Here is a 23187-nt window from a genome sequence, read left to right on the forward strand (position 1 = left end):
TCTCTGTTGAGGGTCGGCTATTCCTCTATTCTATCTCTGTTGAGGGCAGGCTATTCCTCTATTCTATCTCTGTTGAGGGTAGGATATTCCTCTATTCTATCTCTGTTGAGGGTTGGCTATTTCATCTCTGTTGAGGGTCGGCTATTCCATCTCTGTTGAGGGCAGGCTATTACTCTATTCTATCTCTGTTGAGGGCAAGCTATTCCTCTATTCTATCATATCTCTGTTGAGGGTAAGCTATTCCTCTATTCTATCTCTGTTGAGGGCAGGCTATTCCTCTATTCTATCTCTGTTGAGGGCAGGCTATTCCTCTATTCTATCTCTGTTGAGGGCAGGCTATTCCTCTATTCTATCTCTGTTGAGGGCAGGCTATTCCTCTATTCTATTTTGACTCTTTTATTGATTTTCAATGAAGATTTTGATCATCTCGGCTACTAAATGTAACATTACTGTCAATATGGTATATTATGTTTGTACCTGTCTTCTACCTGTTGTGTATTCACTGATGATGTAAATATGGTATATTATGTGACGTTTACATACACCTTAGCCAAATACATTTAAACTCAGTTTTTCACAAGGTCAGTTAGGATCACCACTTTATTTTAAGAATGTGAAATGTCAGAATAATGGTAGAGAGAATTGTTTATTTCAGTTTTAATTTCTTTCATCACATTCCCTGTGGGTCAGAAGTTTACATACACTCAATTAGTATTTAGTAGCATTGCCTTTAAATTGTTTAACTTGGGTCAAACGTTTCTGCTAGCCTTCCACAAGATTCCCACAATAAATTGGGTGGATTTTGGCCCTTCCTCCTGACAGAGCTGGTGTAACTGAGTCAGGTTTGTAGGCCTCCTTGCTCGCCCACATTTATTCAGTTCTGTCCACACGTATGTAAACTTCTGACCCACTGGAATTGTGAAACAGTGAATTATAAGTGAAATAATCTGTCTGCAAAAAATTGTTGTAAAAATGACTTGTGTCATGCACAAAGTAGATGTCCTAACCGACTTGCCAAAACTATAGTTTGTTAACAAGGCATTTGTGGAGTGGTTTAAAAACAAGTTTTAATGACTCCAACCTAAGTGTACGTAAAATTCCGACTTCAACCGTACCTGTCTTCTACCTGTTGTTTTTTTCACTGATTATGTCAATATGATATATTATGTATGTACCTGTCTTCTACCTGTTGTGTATTCACTGATGATGATGATGTCAGAAGGTGCATCTAGCTAAAATGTTTGTTTTTTTCAAATATAACGTGGCTCAATTGAATACAGTCCACACAATAACATCCTGTATGGTTTCCTACCAGCCTGGTCCTAGATCTGTTTGTGCTGTATATCTTAGCACTCCCACAGTATGGTAAGGAATAACACAGATCTGGGATCAGGCTAGTCTCCTACCTTATTATAATATAATAATATATAATATGATAGTAATGTACAATAGTAATATATTATAAATGACCTTATTGAAGTCACAGAGCTTCCAGAAGAGCACCAGCAGCTCCTGGTGGAACTGGATCTTCTTGGTGGAGTTGGGCAGGTAGGTCTGCATCAGTGGGTTTACCAACAGGCGAGCCAGTCCCTTCAACACAAAGTCATAGTCCTGGAGAGGGGGTGACACAAGCAGGCTTTGAGGTTCACATCTTAATTTGAGAGCTTTAGACCATTGTCTGTTCACATAGCAAAGCTGCACTTGTGATGTACCAAGAGGAGAAAGAGTGTAAACATGATAGAAGAGAGAACTACAACGAAGTGAGAACTACAAAGAAATTAGAACTACAAAGAAGAGAGAACTACAAAGAAGAGAGAACTACAAAGAAGAGAGAACCTACATAGAAGAGAGAACTACAAAGTAATAGTCCTACTGAGAGGGTCACATGACCTTTAGACTAGGGTCAGACCTTGAGACTAAGGTCAGACCTTGAGACTAAGGTCAGACCTTGAGACTAAGGTCAGACCTTGAGACTAAGGTCAGACCTTGAGACTAAGGTCAGACCTTGAGACTAGGGTCAGACCTTGAGACTAGGGTCAGACCTTTAGACTAGGGTCAGACCTTTAGACTAGGGTCAGACCTTTAGACTAGGGTCAGACCTTTAGACTAGGGTCAGACCTTTAGACTAGGGTCAGGCCTTCAAACTAGGGTCAGGCCTTCAAACTAGGGTGAGACCTTTAGACTAGGGTCAGACCTTTAGACTAGGGTCAGACCTTTAGACTAGGGTCAGACCTTCAGACTAGGGTCAGACCTTCAGACTAGGGTCAGACCTTTAGACTAGGGTCAGACCTTTAGACTAGGGTCAGACCTTTAGACAAGGGTCAAACCTTCAGACTAGGGTCAGACCTTTAGACTAGGGTCAGACCTTTAGACTAGGGTCAGGCCTTCAAACTAGGGTGAGACCTTTAGACTAGGGTCAGACCTTCAGACTAGGGTCAGACCTTCAGACTAGGGTCAGACCTTCAGACTAGGGTCAGACCTTTAGACTAGGGTCAGACCTTTAGACTAGGGTCAGACCTTCAGACTAGGGTCAGACCTTTAGACTAGGGTCAGACCTTTAGACTAGGGTCAGACCTTTAGACTAGGGTCAGACCTTTAGACTAGGGTCAGACCTTCAGACTAGGGTCAGACCTTCAGACTAGGGTCAGACCTTTAGACTAGGGTCTTTTGACACGGCTGCACTTGTAATGTAGCCTGGTTAAATGAGACTGAACATTCCTCACAACTAAAACAGTGTAGCATTCAGTCTACATGTAATGCACCATTTAAAGGAGGATGTCTAGGACCAATATGCTCCTTAACAGCTTCTACCTCCAAGCTATAAAACTGCTGAACAACCTCCAAGCTATAAAACTGCTGAACAACCTCCAAGCTATAAAACTGCTGAACAACCTCCAAGCTATAAAACTGTTGAACAACCTCCAAGCTATAAAACTGCTGAACAACCTCCAAGCTATAAAACTGTTGAACAACCTCCAAGCTATAAAACTGTTGAACAACCTCCAAGCTATAAAACTGCTGAACAACCTCCAAGCTATAAAACTGTTGAACAACCTCCAAGCTATAAAACTGTTGAACAACCTCCAAGCTATAAAACTGTTGAACAACCTCCAAGCTATAAAACTGCTGAACAACCTCCAAGCTATAAAACTGTTGAACAACCTCCAAGCTATAAAACTGCTGAACAACCTCCAAGCTATAAAACTGTTGAACAACCTCCAAGCTATAAAACTGTTGAACAACCTCCAAGCTATAAAACTGCTGAACAACCTCCAAGCTATAAAACTGTTGAACAACCTCCAAGCTATAAAACTGTTGAACAACCTCCAAGCTATAAAACTGCTGAACAACCTCCAAGCTATAAAACTGTTGAACAACCTCCAAGCTATAAAACTGTTGAACAACCTCCAAGCTATAAAACTGCTGAACAACCTCCAAGCTATAAAACTGTTGAACAACCTCCAAGCTATAAAACTGTTGAACAACCTCCAAGCTATAAAACTGTTGAACAACCTCCAAGCTATAAAACTGCTGAACAACCTCCAAGCTATAAAACTGCTGAACAACCTCCAAGCTATAAAACTGCTGAACAATTCATCAAATGGCCACCCGGACTACAGCCATTTTATTGTAGCCATTTTATTGTGTTAATTTTTTTTAACTTTAGTTTATTTAGTAAATATTTTCCTAAATCTATTTATTGAACTGCATTGTTGGTTAAGGGCTTGTAAGTATTTCACTGTAAGATCTATCTATACCTGTTGTATTTGGTGCATGTGACAAATACAATTTGATTTGATTTGCTTTGAAATGTGTGAAAAATATGACAAGAAGAAAAATGACTGTACCTCTTCCCTGTGAATTCTTGAAAGGTAGTTTACAAACAGGTTGTCAGGGCCCACAGACTGCAGAGAGACAGAGAGAAAAATGATGTAACAGCAACAACTGAGGGCCATGACAGACCCCTTGTCTCTGAAGGTGAATGTTAACACAATGTATCATGACAGACCCCTGGTCTCTGAAGGTGAATGTTAACACAATGTATCATGACAGACCCCTGGTCTCTGAAGGTGAATGTTAACACAATGTATCATGACAGACCCCTGGTCTCTACAGGTGAATGTTAACACAATGTATCATGACAGACCCCTGGTCTCTACAGGTGAATGTTAACACAATGTATCATGACAGATCCCTGGTCTCTACAGGTGAATGTTAACACAATGTATCATGACAGGCCCCTGGTCTCTACAGGTGAATGTTAACACAATGTATCATGACAGACCCCTGGTCTCTACAGGTGAATGTTAACACAATGTATCATGACAGACCCCTGGTCTCTACAGGTGAATGTTAACACAATGTATCATGACAGATCCCTGGTCTCTACAGGTGAATGTTAACACAATGTATCATGACAGATCCCTGGTCTCTGAAGGTGAATGTTAACACAATGTATCATGACAGACCCCTGGTCTCTGAAGGTGAATGTTAACACAATGTATCATGACAGACCCCTTGTCTCTGAAGGTGAATGTTAACACAATGTATCATGACAGACCCCTGGTCTCTACAAGTGAATGTTAACACAATGTATCATGACAGACCCCTGGTCTCTGAAGGTGAATGTTAACAATGTATCATGACAGACCCCTGGTCTCTACAGGTGAATGTTAACACAATGTATCATGACAGACCCCTGGTCTCTACAGGTGAATGTTAACACAATGTATCATGACAGACCCCTGGTCTCTACAGGTGAATGTTAACACAATGTATCATGACAGACCCCTGGTCTCTACAGGTGAATGTTAACACAATGTATCATGACAGACCCCTGGTCTCTGAAGGTGAATGTTAACACAATGTATCATGACAGACCCCTGGTCTCTACAGGTGAATGTTAACACAATGTCAATGTATCATGACAGACCCCTGGTCTCTACAGGTGAATGTTAACACAATGTATCATGACAGGTCCCTGGTCTCTGAAGGTGAATGTTGACACAATGTATCATGACAGACCCCTGGTCTCTGAAGGTGAATGTTAACACAATGTATCATGACAGACCCCTGGTCTCTACAGGTGAATGTTAACACAATGTATCATGACAGACCCCTGGTCTCTACAGGTGAATGTTAACACAATGTATCATGACAGACCCCTGGTCTCTACAGGTGAATGTTAACACAATGTATCATGACAGACCCCTGGTCTCTACAGGTGAATGTTAACACAATGTATCATGACAGACCCCTGGTCTCTACAGGTGAATGTTAACACAATGTATCATGACAGACCCCTGGTCTCTACAGGTGAATGTTAACACAATGTATCATGACAGACCCCTGGTCTCTACAGGTGAATGTTAACACAATGTATCATGACAGACCCCTGGTCTCTACAGGTGAATGTTAACACAATGTATCATGACAGACCCCTGGTCTCTACAGGTGAATGTTGACACAATGTATCATGACAGACCCCTGGTCTCTACAGGTGAATGTTAACACAATGTATGTTGAATTAAATGTGAGAGACACACAGACAGAGAGACACACACACACACACATCATCACTCTCCCCCTGTACAGAAGGGTCCAGGCCTTACATCCTGGTCCTCCATGCTGGAGGGAGAGGGGGGTCGGTGGGCCAGCCCTCCTCCATCGTGCTCCAGGGTGACGATGAGGATCTGCACGGCTTGCTCCACCAGCTGCTCCCGGTAGTCGGAGAAGAGCAGGTGATTGTAAGGGATGCCATAGCCCACCGGGTCGTAGGCACACACCACATTTACCAGGGAGGTGAAGAGAGGCAGGGCATGCCTGAGGTAGGTGGACGGAGGGAAATAATCACTTGTGTCAGTTATTGTTAGGGGGAAATTATGTGGTGTGTGTGTGTGTGTGTGTGTGTGTGTGTGTGTGTGTGTGTGTGTGTGTGTGTGTGTGTGTGTGTGTGTGTGTGTGTGTGTGTGTGTGTGTGTGTGTGTGTGTGTGCGTGCGTGCGTGCGTGCGTGTGCACCTCACCTGTTTTCTGTGGAGCAGAAGAAGCTGACCCAAGGGTTGAGGATGGTGTTGTCTGAGGAGGGAGGGAGGTACATGGCCTCAGAGAAACAGGTTAGCAGCAGCCTCAGCAGCTCCGTCCTGAGTGGTGAAAATCATACATAGAGAGAGGTTCACTGTGGGGGAGAGAGAGAGAGAGTGGGGGTAGGTAGAGAGAGAGAGAGAGAGAGAGAGAGAGAGAGAGCGCAACACAATTTGACCCAACCAAATCATGAGAAAACAAAAAGATAATTACTTGACACATTGGAAGGAATTTACAAAAAACAGAGTAAACTTGAATGCTATTTGGCCCTAAACAGAAAGTACACAGTGGCAGGTGACTGGCCCAAAATTAAGGAATTATTTGACTATGTACAGACTCAGTGAGCATTGTCTTGCTATTGAGAAAGGCCGCCGAAGGCAGACTTGGCTCTCAAGAGAAGACAGGCTACGTGCACACTGCCCACAAAATGAGGTGGAAACTGAGCTGCACTTCCTAAAATTCTGTCAAATTTATGACCATATTAGAGACACACATTCCCTCAGATTACACAGATCCACAAAGAATTCATAAACAAATCAAATTTGGATAAACTCCCATATCTACTGGGTGAAATATGACATTATGACATCACAGCAGAAAGATTTGTGACATGTTGCCACAAGAAAAGGGCAACCAGTGAAGAACAAACACCATTGTCATTACAACCTATATTTATGTTTATTTATTTTCCCTTTTGTACTTTAACCATTTGTACATCGTTACAACACTCTATATAGACATAATATGACATTTGTAATGTCTTTATTCTTTTGGAACTTTGTGAGTGTAATGTTTACTGTTCATTTCTTATTGTTTATTTCACTTTTGTTGATTATCTATTTCACTTGGTTTCCCATGCCAATAAATCCCATAAATTGAATTGAAATTGAATTGAAAGGGGGGGGGGGGGGGGGAAGAGAGAGAGAGAGAGAGAGAGAGAGAGAGTGGGGGTAGAGAGAGAGAGTGGGGGTAGAGAGAGAGAGAGAGAGAGAGAGTGGGGGTAGAGAGAGAGAGAGAGTGGGGGTAGAGCGAGAGAGTGGGGGGATAGAAAGACGATCATCAGAACTGTGATCATCACTGTGACTCACCTGTTGAGGTCGTGGATGTAGTTGAGTGGGGGGGACTGGGCGAACCCCACCCCTGCCTCCCAGATATACTCACAGCTGTCTATGTTCTGCATGTCCTCCACAGAGTCCTGTAGGATGGTGACATCATCATGGGACCATCAATCCCAATAACTACTGGGAGAGAGCTACTACTGCTCCGTACACCATCACATCACTGTTCAGTCATCTAAAGCAATGAATACATCATATGAAGCTAACAACGAGTCAGTGCACAATTTCACAGAGAGACCTAAGGTGGTATGGTGCTGTGTGGTTCAGTTGGTAGAGCATGGTGCCATGTGGTTCAGTTGGTAGAGCATGGTGCTGTGTGGTTCAGTTGGTAGAGCACGGTGCTGTGTGGTTCAGTTGGTAGAGCACGGTGCTGTGTGGTTCAGTTGGTAGAGCACGGTGCCGTGTGGTTCAGTTGGTAGAGCACAGTGCTGTGTGGCTCAGTTGGTAGAGCACGGTACTGTGTGGCTCAGTTGGTAGAGCACGGTGCCGTGTGGCTAAGTTGGTAGATCATGGTGCCTTGTGGCTCAGTTGGCAGAGCACGGTGCTGTGTGGCTCAGTTGACTCAGTTGCCGCCCACCTCCTCCAGGACTGCTTTGCAGAAAAAATGCCAGACAGTGTAGAGACGCGAGAAATTGAACTTCAGTGAGGTCGCCCCATTAGTTTGCACAATATAAATCAGCGATTTTTCTGTGATCGAATCAACATTATATCAGCCAATTATCAATGCAACAAACCGATACAAATCTAACTTTGCAAGATTGAGTATGTGATTTTATTGTAGGCAGAGCCTGAGCACAACTGAGAGTAGAATTCTATTGGCAGCCTACTAGCGGTCTTTCAACCACCCGCGAGCGAATGCGCTTTTCAGATCAGTTCAGATCAGAGCCGCGCTTGTGTGCACGTTTCTTTATCTTCTTTCATTCATTTTATTTCGTAAAGTGGTTATTTGCAATTTACAGTCACCTTGGCGCATGGTGTTACAGACAAAACAAATTATAAATGAATGTTAAACCCTTCATAATGTAAAAACGTTTTTAAAAGATTCATGCAATGTAGGTCTGTATTGAACACCACCTACAGGCTACTGTAGGCTGTATCATAGAAATCAAAAGCTATTTCCATGTGAAAATGTTATGGGATTTGCTCCATTAAAACGGTAAGGGTACAACCTATTGGTTACTGTCTAAAACTGTAAGGGTACAGCCTATTGGCTACCGTCTAAAACTGTAAGGGTACAGCCTATTGGCTACCGTCTAAAACTGTAAGGGTACAGCCTATTGGCTACCGTCTAAAACTGTAAGGGTACAGCCTATTGGCTACCGTCTAAAACTGTAAGGGTACAGCCTATTGGCTACTGTCTAAAACTGTAAGGGTACAGCCTATTGGTTACTGTCTAAAACTGTAAGGGTACAGACTTAATGTTCACTGTAAACGCGCGCGGGAAGTTGCACAAAATTCTCCCAAGGTTCAAGTTTTCGCTCACAAGACAAACATTTTTCTCAGTGCCCCACTTCAAGACCTCTTTACTGAGGAATGTGGTTGTTTTTTATCATTGTGTTTTGTGTTTTTGTGTTTTCTTGGTGTATTTCCTATGCTGCTGTGATTGGGTAATTGTTGTGTAATTGTTAAGCTGCAGGGCTCCCTTGCAAAAGAGACCTTGATCTCAATGGGACTCCCTGCTAAAGAGACCTTGATCTCAATGGGACTCCCTGCTAAAGAGACCTTGATCTCAATGGGACTCCCTGCTAAAGAGACCTTGATCTCAATGGGACTCCCTGCTAAAGAGACCTTGATCTCAATGGGACTCCCTGCTAAAGATACCTTGGTCTCAATGGGATTCCCTGCTAAAGAGACCTTGGTCTCAATGGGACTCCCTGCTAAAGAGACCTTGGTCTCAATGGGACTCCCTGCTAAAGAGACCTTGGTCTCAATGGGACTCCCTGCTAAAGAGACCTTGGTCTCAATGGGACTCCCTGCTAAAGAGACCTTGGTCTCAATGGGACTCCCTGCTAAAGAGACCTTGGTCTCAATGGGACTCCCTGCTAAAATAAAGGTTCAATCAAAATGAATAAGCACTGGATCCGATGAGAGTACTCACAGGTCCTCTCCGGTGGCTGTTCACAGTGAAGTCAGGACAGAAGAGCAGGTCGGCCATGGCCAGGAGCAGAGACTCAGCCAGTGGACGAGCTCCATCATCATCCATCTCATCTGTCTGTGAAGGAGGACAGGAGGATGGAGTGGAAAAGGAGGATGGGGTGGACAAGAGGATGGAGGGGACAGGAGGATGGGGGACAGGAGAATGGAGGGGACAGGAGGATGGAGGGGACAGGAGGATGGAGGGGACAGGAGGATGGGGGCACAGGAGGATGGAGTGGACAGGAGGATGGGAGGGACAGGAGGATGGGGTGGACAGGAGGATGGAGTGGACAGGAGGATGGGGTGGACAGGAGGATGGGAGGGACAGGAGGATGGAGTGGACAGGAGGATGGGGTGGACAGGAGGATGGGAGGGACAGGAGGATGGAGTGGACAGGAGGATGGGGTGGACAGGAGGATGGGAGGGACAGGAGGATGGAGTGGACAGGAGGATGGAGTGGACAGGAGGATGGGGTGGACAGGAGGATGGAGGGGACAGGAGGATGGGGGGCAGGAGGATGGGAGGGACAGGAGGATGAGAGGGTGGGGGGCAGGAGGATGGGGGGACAGGAGGATGGGAGTGTGGGGGACAGGAGCGTGGGGGACAGGAGGATGGGAGGGACAGGAGGATGAGAGGGTGGGGGGCAGGAGGATGGGAGGACAGGAGGATGGGAGCGTGGGGGACAGGAGGATGGGAGCGTGGGGGACAGGAGGATGGGAGGGACAGGAGGATGAGAGGGTGGGAGGCAGGAGGATGAGGGGACAGGAGGATGAGAGGGTGGGGGGCAGGAGGATGAGGAGACAACATTAAACCCCTCTACACTTTGTTACCCTCTATAGCGAACAGAAACATCTTCGGTAACAGCACTGACAATGACTTTCATTTTCATGTTATTTTCATTCTGATGAAAAGTAAACCCAGAAACTTCTGAATGAATTGTTTGCCAAAGCATCCTGACATTTCTGAATGTCTAATGAGGAACTAGAGTTCTACTGAACTTTTAGGAGTCTAGTTCCTCTTATCTTCCCATGTAGGAAGAAACAAATGTAATGAGGAGAGGTAGAATATGCACCTGGGAGATGTGTTTTTCTCTCATCATCATGATGCATTTCTGTGTTGTGTTCATTAGGCAGCTGATGGAAGAACTGCCAGGGACTACCTACACTTGTCCAATAAGAAATGGTTGTGTGCTCAAATGAACACAACCATGGTGTACTGTGGGTGAAACATACCATCTACTGGAATGAGGAAACTAATTAGTCAGATGACTGAAGTATTTCATTCGTTTTGTTGTCAACCGAAGCCAATTTCCTCCCACATATCCACCAGTCTCACTTGGCTGCAGTGCAGGGACTACAGACATCTAAGACTCATTCATGTTGAGATGACACATTAACAGGACTGGTATTTTTTACTAACATCTTCCATGAAGCGTTTGTAAAAATGGAACAGTGGGTAGAGTCTGTCTAGCCTGGTCCCAGATCTGAGATCTGTGGAATATGGGACAAAACACTGGTGCTTGCAGCAGCTACAGTATGTGGGTGTTTGCTGCAATAAGAGGTTAGCCTACACTGATCTGCAGCCATAGGGATTATCATTTCAAATCTCACTGCGGGCAACATTTTCATAGTGCAAAAGCACTGCGCAAATGAAATCACGCCGCCCGATTGTAATAAGGGTTTTACGGTCATTTGAGCCAGTTTACTACAGCAGGAACATAATCCTGCAGCAACAGGAAATGTGAATTATTATGTGGATCATAATTAATGGACATGTTTGTAAGGGTTGATATATTTTTCATAAGGGAAAATCAAGTCAGAAATTTGCAAAGTGGAAATTACACATTTCAGAAGCCTTTTTAAACCACAAATACACAACAAATAAAACATTTACTGCATTGCAAAAAAGTGATTCTGCAACAGGGTGATCAAATTAAGATCTTACATCTGTGCTGTAAGTGTATCTCAAACCCTAGCCAAATCTACACACAGTATACTCCTATGTTTTACTCCCACACACCCACCGCCCACTCCCCACAGCTCTTCCAGCACCAGGCACAGTGGACCAGAAGAGGTCCCTACACTCACCACAGCTCTTCCAGCACCAGGCACAGTGGACCAGAAGAAGCCCCTCCAGTCTTGGTCCTCAAAGATGTAGGGGAGGATGCGAGTCAGCATACGACTACAGTTCAGAACGATCTGTTTCTCCTTCTCCGAGGGGCATCCTGACTCTGCTGCCTGCACCAGCTTCTCTACGGCCTGGGGGAGAGATGCCCTTGGTGTTATAAATACAGCCTGGGGGAGAGATGGCCTGGTGGAGAGATGGCCTTGGTGTTATAAATACGACCTGGGGGAGAGATGGCCTGGTGGAGAGATATGGCCTGGGGGAGAGATGGCCTTGGTGTTATAAATACGGCCTGGGGGAGTGATGGCCTGGGGGAGAGATATGGCCTGGGGGAGAGATATGGCCTGGTCATTTTCTGGTAGTGCCTCTCTGTTCCACTCTGTTTTCTTTCATGCTGTGCCTACAGAACACAGCCATGATGTTACAGAACACAGCCATGATGTTACAGAACACAGCCATGATGTTACAGAATACAGCCATGATGTTACAGAACACTGCTATGATGTTACAGAACACTGACATGATGTTACAGAACACAGACATTATACAATGGGTGGGTCTAATCCTGAATGCTGATTGGTTAAAACCGCATTCTAGCCGGTGTCTATTCCACAAGTTACTACCGGCTAAATCTGACGTTAAAATGCCTATTTACTCTGTTCTATCTGACTGCGTAATCCACTGTCTCATCAGCCCAGCCAAGCAATTTATCAACTTGATCTCTACTATAAAAAGCATCTAGAAGTTATCTCACATTTCTTTAAGATTTCTTTAACATTTAGTTTTCAACAGTGTAGATTTGTATGAACCTTGTTGTCTGTCTGACATTTGAAACATTGTTTCTATATTCAAATTCGATCTCCAGTTGTCCCACTGTAATGAACGTGTTGGGAGTCGGGACAAGACAGACAGGCAGGCAACGTTTCTCAGCCAGTCAAAATCATGAATCAGCATCATTTTTATAGATACATACAAAGAAATGTCAATTGAAAACAGGTCAAACAAAATGAAGTGCAGCTAGTTTGCAGTCCTTCCAGCTTTAGTTTGAAGTGATTGTGTTAGCTGTGTTGTTGGTGACATTTTCTATGCCAGGTGAAATTGCGCATCATCAGCTTATTGCTATGGATGTTTCCAATTAAATGTCACTAGAAACCAGCTTAAACAAATGTAAATGCAGCTACTTTGCTGTTATTCTGGCTGCACTTTTTGATGTGACTATAAGTTAGCCGTAGTTGGCTAGCTAGCGAGCAAGAGATAAGAACGTTGCCAGCCAATCTGTCCTGTTCCATTAGAGAGCCCCCCAGCACCAACAGTCTGTCATGTTCCATTAGAGAGCCCCCAACACCAACAGTCTATCATGTTCCATTAGAGAGCCCCCCAGCACCAACAGTCTGACCTGTTCCATTAGAGAGCCCCCCCCAGTCCCCAACAGTCTGTCATGTTCTATTAGAGAGCCCCCCAGCCCCAACAGTCTGTCATGTTCCATTAGAGAGCCCCCCAGCACCAACAGTCTGTCATGTTCCATTAGAGAGCCCCCAACACCAACAGTCTATCATGTTCCATTAGAGAGCCCCCCAGCACCAACAGTCTGACCTGTTCCATTAGAGAGTTCCATTAGAGAGCCCCCCAACACCCCCAGTCTGTCCTGTCCCCAACAGTCTGTCATGTTCCATTAGAGAGCCCCCAGAGAGTCATGTTCCATTAGAGAGCCCCCCCAGTCCCCAACAGTCCATGTTCCATTAGAGAGCCCCCCCAGCACCAACAGTCTGTCATGTTCCATTAGAGAGCCCCCCCAGTCCCCCAACATGTTCCATTAGAGAGCCCCCCAGCCCCAAAGGTCTGTTTTGTTTCAGTTCCATTAGAGAGCCGCACAGCCCCAACAGTAGGTCTGTTTTGTTTCTGATAGTTCCATTAGAGAGCCGCACAGCCCCAACAGTAGGTCTGTTTTGTTTCTGATAGTTCCATTAGAGAGCCCCCCAGCACCAACAGTCTGTCATGTTTCATTAGAGAGCCAACCCCAGCACCCAACAGTCTGTCATGTTCCATTAGAGAGCCCCCCAGCACCAACAGTCTTTCATGTTCCATTAGAGAGCCCCCCAGCCCCAACAGTCTGTCCTGTTCCATTAGAGAGCCCCCCCAGTCCCCAACAGTCTGTCCTGTTCCATTAGAGAGCCAACAGTCTGTCATGTTCCATTAGAGAGTCTGTCCTGTTCCCCCCAGTCCCCAACAGTCTGTCATGTTCCATTAGAGAGCCCCCCAGCACCAACAGTCTATCCTGTTCCATTAGAGAGCCCCCCCCCAGTCCCCAACAGTCTGTCCTGTTCCATTAGAGAGCCCCCCCAGCACCAACAGTCTGTCATGTTCCATTAGAGAGCCCCCCCAGTCCCCAACAGTCTGTCATGTTCCATTAGAGAACCCCCCCAGTCCCCAACAGTCTGTCATGTTCCATTAGAGAGCCCCCCAGCACCAACAGTCTGTCATGTTCCATTAGAGAGCCCCCAGCACCAACAGTCTGTCATGTTCCATTAGAGCCCCCCAGCCCCAACAGTCTGTCATGTTCCATTAGAGAGCCCCCCAGCACCAACAGTCTGTCATGTTCCATTAGAGAGCCCCCCAGCACCAACAGTCTGTCCTGTTCCATTAGAGAGCCCCCCAGCCCCAACAGTCTGTCATGTTCCATTAGAGAGCCCCCCCCAGCACCAACAGTCTGTCCTGTTCCATTAGAGAGCCCCCCAGCCCCAACAGTCTGTCATGTTCCATTAGAGAGCCCCCCAGCACCAACAGTCTGTCCTGTTCCATTAGAGAGCCCCCCCCAGTCCCCAACAGTCTGTCATGTTCCATTAGAGAGTCCCCCCAGCCCCAACAGTCTGTCATGTTCCATTAGAGAGCCCCCAGCACCAACAGTCTGTCATGTTCCATTAGAGAGCCCCCCAGCACCAACAGTCTGACCTGTTCCATTAGAGAGCCCCCCAGTCCCCAACAGTCTGTCATGTTCCATTAGAGAGCCCCCAGCACCAACAGTCTGTCATGTTCCATTAGAGAGCCCCCCAGCACCAACAGTCTGTCCTGTTCCATTAGAGAGCCCCCCCCAGTCCCCAACAGTCTGTCATGTAGAGAGCCCCCCAGCCCCAACAGTCTGTCCTGTTCCATTAGAGAGCCCCCCCCAGTCCCCAACAGTCTGTCATGTTCTATTAGAGAGCCCCCCCAGTCCCCAACCGTCTGTCATGTTCCATTAGAGAGCCCCCCCCAGTCCCCAACAGTCTGTCATGTTCCATTAGAGAGCCCCCCCAGTCCCCAACAGTCTGTCATGTTCCATTAGAGAGCCCCCCCAGTCCCCAACAGTCTGTCATGTTCCATTAGAGAGCCCCCCCAGTCCCCCAACAGTCTGTCCTGTTCCATTGGAGAGCCCCCCAGCCCCAACAGTGTGTCATGTTCCATTAGAGAGCCCCCCCAGTCCCCAACAGTATGTCCTGTTCCATTAGAGAGCCCCCCCAGCACCAACAGTCTGTCATGTTCCATTAGAGAGCCCCACAGCCCCAACAGTAGGTCTGTTTTGTTTCTGATAGTTCCATTAGAGAGCCGCACAGCCCCAACAGTAGGTCTGTTTTGTTTCTGATAGTTCCATTAGAGAGCCGCACAGCCCCAACAGTAGGTCTGTTTTGTTTCTGATAGTTCCATTAGAGAACCCCCCAGCACCAACAGTCTGTCCTGTTCCATTAGAGAGCCCCCAGCCCCAACAGTAGGTCTGTTTTGTTTCTGATAGTTCCATTAGAGAACCCCCCAGCACCAACAGTCTGTCCTGTTCCATTAGAGAGCCCCCCAGTCCCCAACAGTCTGTCATGTTCCATTAGAGAGCCCCCCAGCACCAACAGCATGTCCTGTTTCATTAGAGAGCCCCCCAGCACCAACAGTATGTCATGTTCCATTAGAGAGCCCCCCAGCACCAACAGTCTGTCCTGTTCCATTAGAGAGCCCCCAGCCCCAACAGTCTGTCCTGTTCCATTAGAGAGCCCCCCAGCACCAACAGTCTGTCCTGTTCCATTAGAGAGCCCCCAGCCCCAACAGTCTGTCCTGTTCCATTAGAGAGCCCCCAGCACCAACAGTCTGTCATGTTCCATTAGAGAACCCCCCAGCACCAACAGTCTGTCCTGTTCTATTAGAGAGCCCCCCGCCACAACAGTAGGTCTGTTTTGTTTCTGATAGTTCCATTAGAGAACCCCCCAGCACCAACAGTCTGTCCTGTTCCATTAGAGAGCCCCCAGCCCCAACAGTCTGTCCTGTTCCATTAGAGAGCCCCCAGCCCCAACAGTAGGTCTGTTTTGTTTCTGATAGTTCCATTAGAGAGCCCCCAGCCCCAACAGTAGGTCTGTTTTGTTTCTGATAGTTCCATTAGAGAGCCCCCCAGCCCCAACAGTAGGTCTGTTTTGTTTCTGATAGGCAGTTTATAAAGGAAGTAGCGAGTCAGAGACGGGAAGGGAGGACGCCTTGCTTCTTTCCTGCATCCAGGAGCAGCGGGCCCTGACTCCCTGACAGACACCTCTGCCAGTCAGACAGCTACTCAATAAAAGCTGTTTCAGAACAATATCTCTGTGGAATGCACTTGATTTTAGTACAGCTTGCATCCAGTACCTAAAATAAATGTGTTTAGTCTTAGAGTGCAGTATCTAACAGTTTTTGTAGGTTTCCCAGACAAATTAAACCTAGTCCAGTTCTAAAAAACATTCTCAGTGGAGAATCTCTATTGAAAGATCTTTTCAGTCCATGAGTATGGGCTTAATCTGTGTCTGAGAAACCTTTCTGGTTCATCTGCTGCAGCCCAGTGCAGTTCCTCTTCCATAACATCCTCCTCATCATCATCCTTCTACCTTATAGCAGAGGGTTGCCAGATTGGAGGGGGACTCCTCCCGAACAGCTCGGATCTCTGCGGCTGGCACCAGGGCAAACACATCCTGCACAGTGGTGGCAGTGTCAGCCCAGAACTGGTCCCAGAAGGCATCGTCTGTGGCCTCCACTGGCTGTGGAAAATGCATGTATCTGCTTTTAGACTACATTTCCCACCACCCATTGGGCTCGTCTAGGCTTGCTCCAATCTGACTAATGATAACCTATTACATTGGGTGTAAAAACAGCATGTATAACAGTGTCATAGAAAGCAATAGGGTAATGTAATATAATGAATATCAAATCACACAACAAATGCATTCAGTATCAACAAATATATCAGATTGGAGCAAGAGGGCTAGAATAATAGAAATAAACATATCATGAGAATAATGTCACCTCATTCTAATAACTAGGTTTCATGTCAACACAAGTTAGCAGATGGGGCAACATAACAACCTATCTCTTCCTAATTGCTGTTAGTCTATACAACAACAGGAAATATGAGCTGCTCTAATCTCTGCACATAACAGTACACCTGCCACATCTGTGGGCGGTGGGAGAAAGGACCCCTACGTCATTTGACCATCGAATAAGATATGCGTTATCGGTGATCTATAAGAATCCAAATAAAAAAAAATAACATTTTAAACAACAAGTAGTCTACTTGGCTAAAACCTATGCTGCCTGTTTCTCATGTCGCCGATGATAAAGTCTGCAGAAGGGCGTTATGATCATGCAGACAGTGAATAGACACGGACTATTAAACAGCGGGGTGTTTGGGTATGGTAAAGGTTTATGAGCCCACTTTTCATATAACACAGAAATCTAATGCGAAATAGAAACACGCCAGAATAACAATAGGACAGGATAAATCATGTGAGAGTTTTAAAACAGTAGCGTGTCACTGCTATCGTTGCGGGGGATTTGATTATAACCTAACAAAACGCATGATCAAATACGCCAAGCATTTCATGACGTGCGGGACAATATTTTTTTTAAAGAAATATCTCAATATAGACCTATGCATTGAACATCGACGGATTATATGCAGACCCTATCTTTTGTTTTCCAATAGAGCACTTATCCGTCCTAGTGATATACAACCAGCTATTGCGCTCTTTCTGTGATCGCTATTTATACTCAAATATTTTCCTATTTCTCAGCGTTGGCCTATAATAAATATTTCAAAGGTACCCAACCTGTGTTTTGGTTGTCAGCTGTATCACTGCTTTCCTGAAGTTCAGTTTAGAATCGGTGTTACCCATTTTGATATTCCTTTATATACTACAGCGTTGTTGATGCCGTGAATCCCTACTAATCTTGTTCACCTCTTTCCTCCGCTTGAGTCACTCGCGGAGGCGTTTTTTACGTCACTGGTTGGCTAGCCTTTTACACTGGGCTCTAAACTTCCGGGTTCTTCAAGAGTACAATAATCACTATGCCTATCATAAGGTCAAATGTAATACATATTATACAGGGAACCCTTGTACCTGGTATAATATCATAATATTTTATCTCTTTAAAAATATATTAATGGCCTGCAATTTACAATACAATCGGGGTTTTATTCTATACAATCACTTTGATTGAAATCACTGTTATAATATTGATATAATTGGTTACAATATGCATAAATGTAACAATAAGATATTGTAAATTGTATCGATAATTGTATGAGTGTCTGTACTGGCTGTAGACGGTACCGGAAACAGCGACACCATGTGGTATCTTCTGTCAACGTTCTGTCTGTACTGCGCAGTCGCGGTGTCATGTAAACAGCAGAGGTTCGTGAGCTAGCTAACCAGCTACATAGATGTTAGGGCGTTGATACCGGCGATATTGTTCAAATGTAGCTTTCAATCAATATATTTGTCTTTCTTTACCACACATCGCATTGTCTAGCAGGATAATCTGACCTGTGAGACCCTTATCTACACCGAGGATACCTCCTTTTGTTGTTTTGATCAGTGATTCGAGAAGGCTAACGTTACTGTAGCTAGCAAGTTAACGTTAGACAGCATAGTTTGGGTTCTTGCAACGTTGAGCTTCAAAGCTCGAATGTAAGGGCGGGTTTCTTTCTCTTACATTGTTTACATTTTAGCTAACTTTAGATAGCTATCAACCTAACGTGACCGTCTTGCTAGCTTAGTTATAGTCTGTCAACTGTCGTTTTGCTAGCCATGATTTGACTTCGAAAACAGCAGGTATACCATTATGATATTATTGATTTGGTGCTTTGACTGTTTGGTCGTTTCTAGCTAAACTGCTTAGCTGGTAATACAGTAGTTAAAATGTCATGTTTGGGTGAGTTCGCCAAGTGTATGTCCCTTTGTTAGTTAGCTATATATTCGACACGCTGGTTTCATGGCACTTAAAATACCAACATTATGTATTTTAGCAGGCTTGTAACAACTGTGTGGGACACTCGCTAGATCGTTAATTAATTAGCTTGCTGGGCTGTAATCAAACTGTGAGTAGCCTAGGCCGAAAACGGACTGTGACAAACAACTCGTCACTGCAGCCTAACGTTATATTGCCCACGACACGTAACCAGCTGCAAGGCCTGTCATTAGGACAATACAATCAATACATGTTAACTGAAAACAGGTGAGTTCGTTGCATTATTTATCTGCATGCTACTTGCACCGTCGGGCATGTATATTGTATCTTAGATTCTAATGCGTTTGTCTTTCAATCCCTTATAAGGAAACGCCAGCGGAGTGGTGGGGAAGAGGAGAATGGCCAGCTGGTGCCTAAGGCCAAAAGGTCGAGCAGAGGAGCTAACCCCCTCTCTCCTGAGCTGGGACTGGATGCCTGGGACTCGGAGGTACGTACGACCGCCAATGACAAGAGACATTACATTGTCAACATTGTGTGAATCCCCCCAACAGTACATTGTCAGCTAGGGGTAACGGCAGCCTAGTGTCAGCCTACTCTTAGGCCTACCTTTCCTTCCTGTACTTTCACTAACAGTGCCATTGGGCCTACCGCTGTTACACTTGAGACGTGTTGTTAAAATGGTTAACCTACTGTGTGTTATTGTCAACAGGTCGACAGACACTGAATGAGGAAACCATAGTCAGTCAGTAGTGTTTTTGCTAATGCTTGAATGCCACTATCTCCTCATCCAGTTGTCCAACAGTGAGAGCAGAGGGATTAGCAGTCCGGACCATGCGGTGGGGAGCAGCAGTAGTAGCCAGTGTGCTGTGGACAGCCTCAGTGGGGCCCAACCCTACGCCCCTGGCCCATGTAGTCCCCTCAGCTCGGCTCTCTCCTCAGAGCTAGCTGACCCCACTAACCTGGTCTCGTACCATCAAATCAACCGCATCCTACGAGAGGCCCACTTTGAGAGTCTGCAGTGCCGAGGCCACCCCAGAGATGCATGATGATTTCCCCCCATTCCAGCCATGCCTCTGGGGCAGGAGAGGACCGACCACAACCTGGGCATGCCCGGAGCATTACATGGTGGATCACTCACTCAGCTCTACTACCCCTCTACATCTCCTGTTTCCATAACATCACAGCAGCTCTATGCTGTCTGCATATCGTTGGATGGAGACTAGCTAGTCCAGGCCTGCTTTATTATTGAAACTTGGCAATCCATTTAGAATGTAAAAAGAAACCTGTTCATATTGTTGGCAATAATAACTATTTGATCCAATTGGGAATATCCTGACCTGTGACTCTTTTTTTGTTGTTCCAGACCAGTCTGGGTTACATGCTGCATAGTACCAGTCTGGGTTATATGCTGCATAGTACCAGTCTGAGTTATATGCTGCATAGTACCAGTCTGGGTTATATGCTGCATAGTACCAGTCTGGGTTACATGCTACATAGTACCAGTCTGGGTTACATGCTGCATAGTACCAGTCTGGGTTTGTACCATGTTTGAGAGTGAAATTGGAGGGGCTGCAGGAACTTCGTGTCTGTACAGGGTTACTGGGGTTTGGTGTCTGTGTAGGGGTTGCTGGGGTTTTGGGTCTGTGTAGAGGTTACTGGGGTTTTGGGTCTGTGTAGGAGTAGGGGTTTAGGGTCTGTGTAGGAGTTACTGGGGTTTAGGGTCTGTGTAGAGGTTACTGGGGTTTAGGGTCTGTGTAGGAGTTACTGGGGTTTAGGGTCTGTAGGGTTCCTGGGGTTTAGGGTCTGTGTAGGGGTTCCTGGGGTTTAGGGTCTGTGTAGGGGTTCCTGGGGTTAAGGGCTGTGTAAGGGTTACTGGGTTTGGGTAGTCATAATGAAATCTGCACTATGAAGGTTACGGTGTACTGTACGTGAATCAATAACTGTGAGGATTTGTTTGCTTCCGCACTTTACAGGGGGCTAACAATCACATACTTTAACTATCCAGGGTTTTGTTTATTAGGTACCAAATGGACTGAAAAAGGGGAATGCCTGGACTTGTCCATAAAAATCATTTGTTTAAATTTTATTTCACAATGTTTTACTACAGTGTGCCCTACTGAACAGGACCAAGGGTCATAGTGCAACTTAATCAGGAAAATGTTCACCTACACCAGTAACGAAGAAGGGACCTTGGATCTGACTGAGCTTGTATTTAAATGCACTGTAACCTCTGTAACCTGTTTTTGGGGGAGCTTTGCACACGGCTTTACTACCCAAACACCTCTTATCAAGAAGACCTTCCCTCAGCCCGGACTTGTTAGCAGTGTGGTTGAAGCCACTGAAACTGGCCTAGCTGCAAAACAAACCCACTTGAATCCAGGTGGATGGTTGCTGTATGATTCAGTCTGAATCCAGCTGGATGGTTGCTGTATGATCCAGTCTGAATCCAGCTGGATGGTTGCTGTATGATTCAGTCTGAATCCAGCTGGATGGGTTCCAGTCTGATCCAGTCTGAATCCAGCTGGATGGTTTCTGTATGATCCAGTCTGAATCCAGCTGGATGTTTACTGTATGATCCAGTCTGAATCCAGCTGGATGGTTGCTGTATGATCCAGTCTGAATCCAGCTGGATGGTTGCTGTATGATCCAGTCTGAATCCAGCTGGATGGTTGCTGTATGATCCAGTCTGAATCCAGCTGGATGGTTGCTGTATGATCCAGTCTGAATCCAGCTGGATGGTTGCTGTATGATCCAGTCTGAATCCAGCTGGATGGTTGCTGTATGATCCAGTCTGAATCCAGCTGGATGGTTGCTGTATGATCCAGTCTGAATCCAGCTGGATGGTTACTGTATGATCCAGTCTGAATCCAGCTGGGTGGTTACTGTATGATCCAGTCTCTGTGAACATCCAGGTATTTAAAGCACCGACCATAAGGCTGTGTGTTTTCACAGGCCCCTTTCCCCCAAAGTTGGATTCGCTGTCCTCTTCGTGAGGGAGGAGCACAACTGTCCCTCTTTCAGTCAAGACTAGGTTTAGTGTTCTATCAGAAAATATGGTTTATTTTTATCATTATTTTTTGTATTAAGAATTTCTACATGACATCTTGCCTGCCATTGAAATTTTGGATTTGATTTAGTTTTTTTAATTCACCTACATTTGAAAATAAAGATGTTTTGAAACAGCTTTGTGTTGTATCTTTGTACCTTAGCCTGAATTTTCAATAGAGACGTGTCCCCTTTGACATTTAATTTTTTTATTTAACCTTTATTAAAATATTGTATAAAACAATGAGATACTTTAATGAGATATGACCTGTGTTAGGCTCTGCAGCCCAGCGTTAATGAGATATGACCTGTGTTAGGGTCTGCAGCCCAGCATTAATGAGATATGACCTGTGTTAAGCACTGCAGCCCAGCGTTAATGAGATATGACCTGTGTTAAGCTCTGCAGCCCAGTGTTAATGAGATATGACCTGTGTTAAGCACTGCAGCCCAGCGTTAATGAAATATGACCTGTGTTAAGCACTGCAGCCCAGCGTTAATGAGATGCGACCTGTGTTGGAGGAGGAGCGCTGAAAGATCCCTTTAATTAATCCCATCATTGTTTTGTCTCAGACCCGTTTTAAACAGATGACATACATTAATGCATCCCACGTAACCAGGGCTACCTCCTACTGGAAGTCCTCAGTACCAGTGAGCGTGCCTAAAATGTCCTATGCTTCCCATGTCCTCATAAGGAAATGATGGATGTGTCAATGATAACCCATGATTAGTTATCTGTTGGGAGGACAGTTGGTGCCCTAGGATGTGTTCATTAGGGCATGCAACGTAAATCATTTTGCAACAGAAAATGACCATTTCTTAACAGAAAAGTGCAGGTAGTCCCTGCTTAGGCCTCCTACTCCATGCCTCTAACTCATTATCATGGCAAATTCTGCTAGAAAACAGACATAGGCCTTAAAACGAGAGAGACAAGTGTATCGGCCCTCTTTTTCAACACACAAGATGGCCTTGAGGAGAATTTAGTCCTGAGCGGGAAAGCTCATTTAGCCTATAGGCCTGGGCAAACCGAAACAATATATTTAAATATTTAATTTACTTTGTTTTTTCCAGAACAGTTCCAGCAGCTATGGTAGATGGATAACTAGGCCAGCTCAGTTTAGCCCGGCTTGGGATGGTTTGTTTCGGTATGGCCCTATAGTGTGGAATTGAATCAGGTGTTCCATTTCTAAAACAAACATCACATTCCATTTAAGCTTGGGCTTATCTATTTAGGTGCTAATTAATGTAGACATGTGGCAAAATGCTCACATCCAAGCATCTTGAATAAAACATCTAGTAAGTCTTTCATTGAATTGAAGACCTTATTTAGAAAGCAATGCCTTTTATTTGGACAATGAAAACGATAAGGAGTGTCCTGGCTGATTGCCAGTGTGGTAAATGACAAACTGATAAAGGGAGCTAAGGAATAGACAGGCCATAGACAAGGAGTGTGTGAGTGCG

The 23187-nt window shown here is 45.3% G+C and overlaps 2 protein-coding genes across 8 annotated transcripts in view; one reads left to right on the plus strand and one right to left on the minus strand.

The window, feature by feature from the left end:
• Window positions 1-17740, minus strand: part of LOC139424087 (HID1 domain containing a) — a 38261-nt gene extending 20521 nt beyond the window's left edge. For 2 of the 3 annotated variants that reach the window (XR_011635902.1, XM_071175783.1), the window contains exons 1-9: window positions 17544-17695; window positions 16326-16475; window positions 11424-11594; window positions 9299-9412; window positions 7171-7277; window positions 6025-6141; window positions 5613-5823; window positions 3849-3905; window positions 1471-1611 (exon numbers count right to left, since the gene is read on the minus strand). Coding sequence is in view for 2 of the 3 variants with exons in the window: in XM_071175783.1 (XP_071031884.1) it covers window positions 1471-1611; window positions 3849-3905; window positions 5613-5823; window positions 6025-6141; window positions 7171-7277; window positions 9299-9412; window positions 11424-11594; window positions 16326-16475; window positions 17544-17609 (1134 nt within the window). In the remaining variant the exon portion in view is untranslated. Of the gene's footprint in view, window positions 1-1470; window positions 1612-3848; window positions 3906-5612; window positions 5824-6024; window positions 6142-7170; window positions 7278-9298; window positions 9413-11423; window positions 11595-16325; window positions 16476-17543 lie in introns of all 3 variants that reach the window. The other variant, XM_071175784.1, reaches the window with a different exon arrangement.
• Window positions 17741-18086: 346 nt separating this feature from the next.
• Window positions 18087-21866, plus strand: LOC139365179 (protein VCF1). Of its 5 annotated transcripts, none has more exons than XR_011626547.1 (5): window positions 18094-18951; window positions 19051-19171; window positions 19476-20460; window positions 20541-21064; window positions 21346-21866. XR_011626547.1 is itself a non-coding variant. In XM_071102627.1 (3 exons), the coding sequence occupies exons 1-3, from the start codon at window positions 18935-18937 to the stop codon at window positions 19728-19730; spliced, it is 393 nt and encodes a 130-aa protein (XP_070958728.1). In that variant the 5' UTR covers window positions 18087-18934; the 3' UTR covers window positions 19731-21866. The 5 variants fall into 5 exon arrangements, 2 of the variants coding, with proteins under 2 accessions (XP_070958728.1, XP_070958729.1); XR_011626549.1 differs by having other exon boundaries at window positions 18095-18404; XR_011626548.1 differs by having other exon boundaries at window positions 19476-21064; window positions 21311-21866.
• Window positions 21867-23187: the final 1321 nt, after the last annotated feature.

Source organism: Oncorhynchus clarkii, chromosome 13 (assembly GCF_045791955.1).
Source record: "Oncorhynchus clarkii lewisi isolate Uvic-CL-2024 chromosome 13, UVic_Ocla_1.0, whole genome shotgun sequence".
Taxonomy (NCBI): Eukaryota; Metazoa; Chordata; class Actinopteri; order Salmoniformes; family Salmonidae; genus Oncorhynchus; species Oncorhynchus clarkii.

Coding starts and splice junctions, on each gene's coding strand:
- LOC139365179 (XM_071102627.1), top strand. Junction 19,172..19,475: donor TGGATGCCTGGGACTCGGAG/GTACGTACGACC, acceptor CTCCTCATCCAG/TTGTCCAACAGTGAGAGCAG.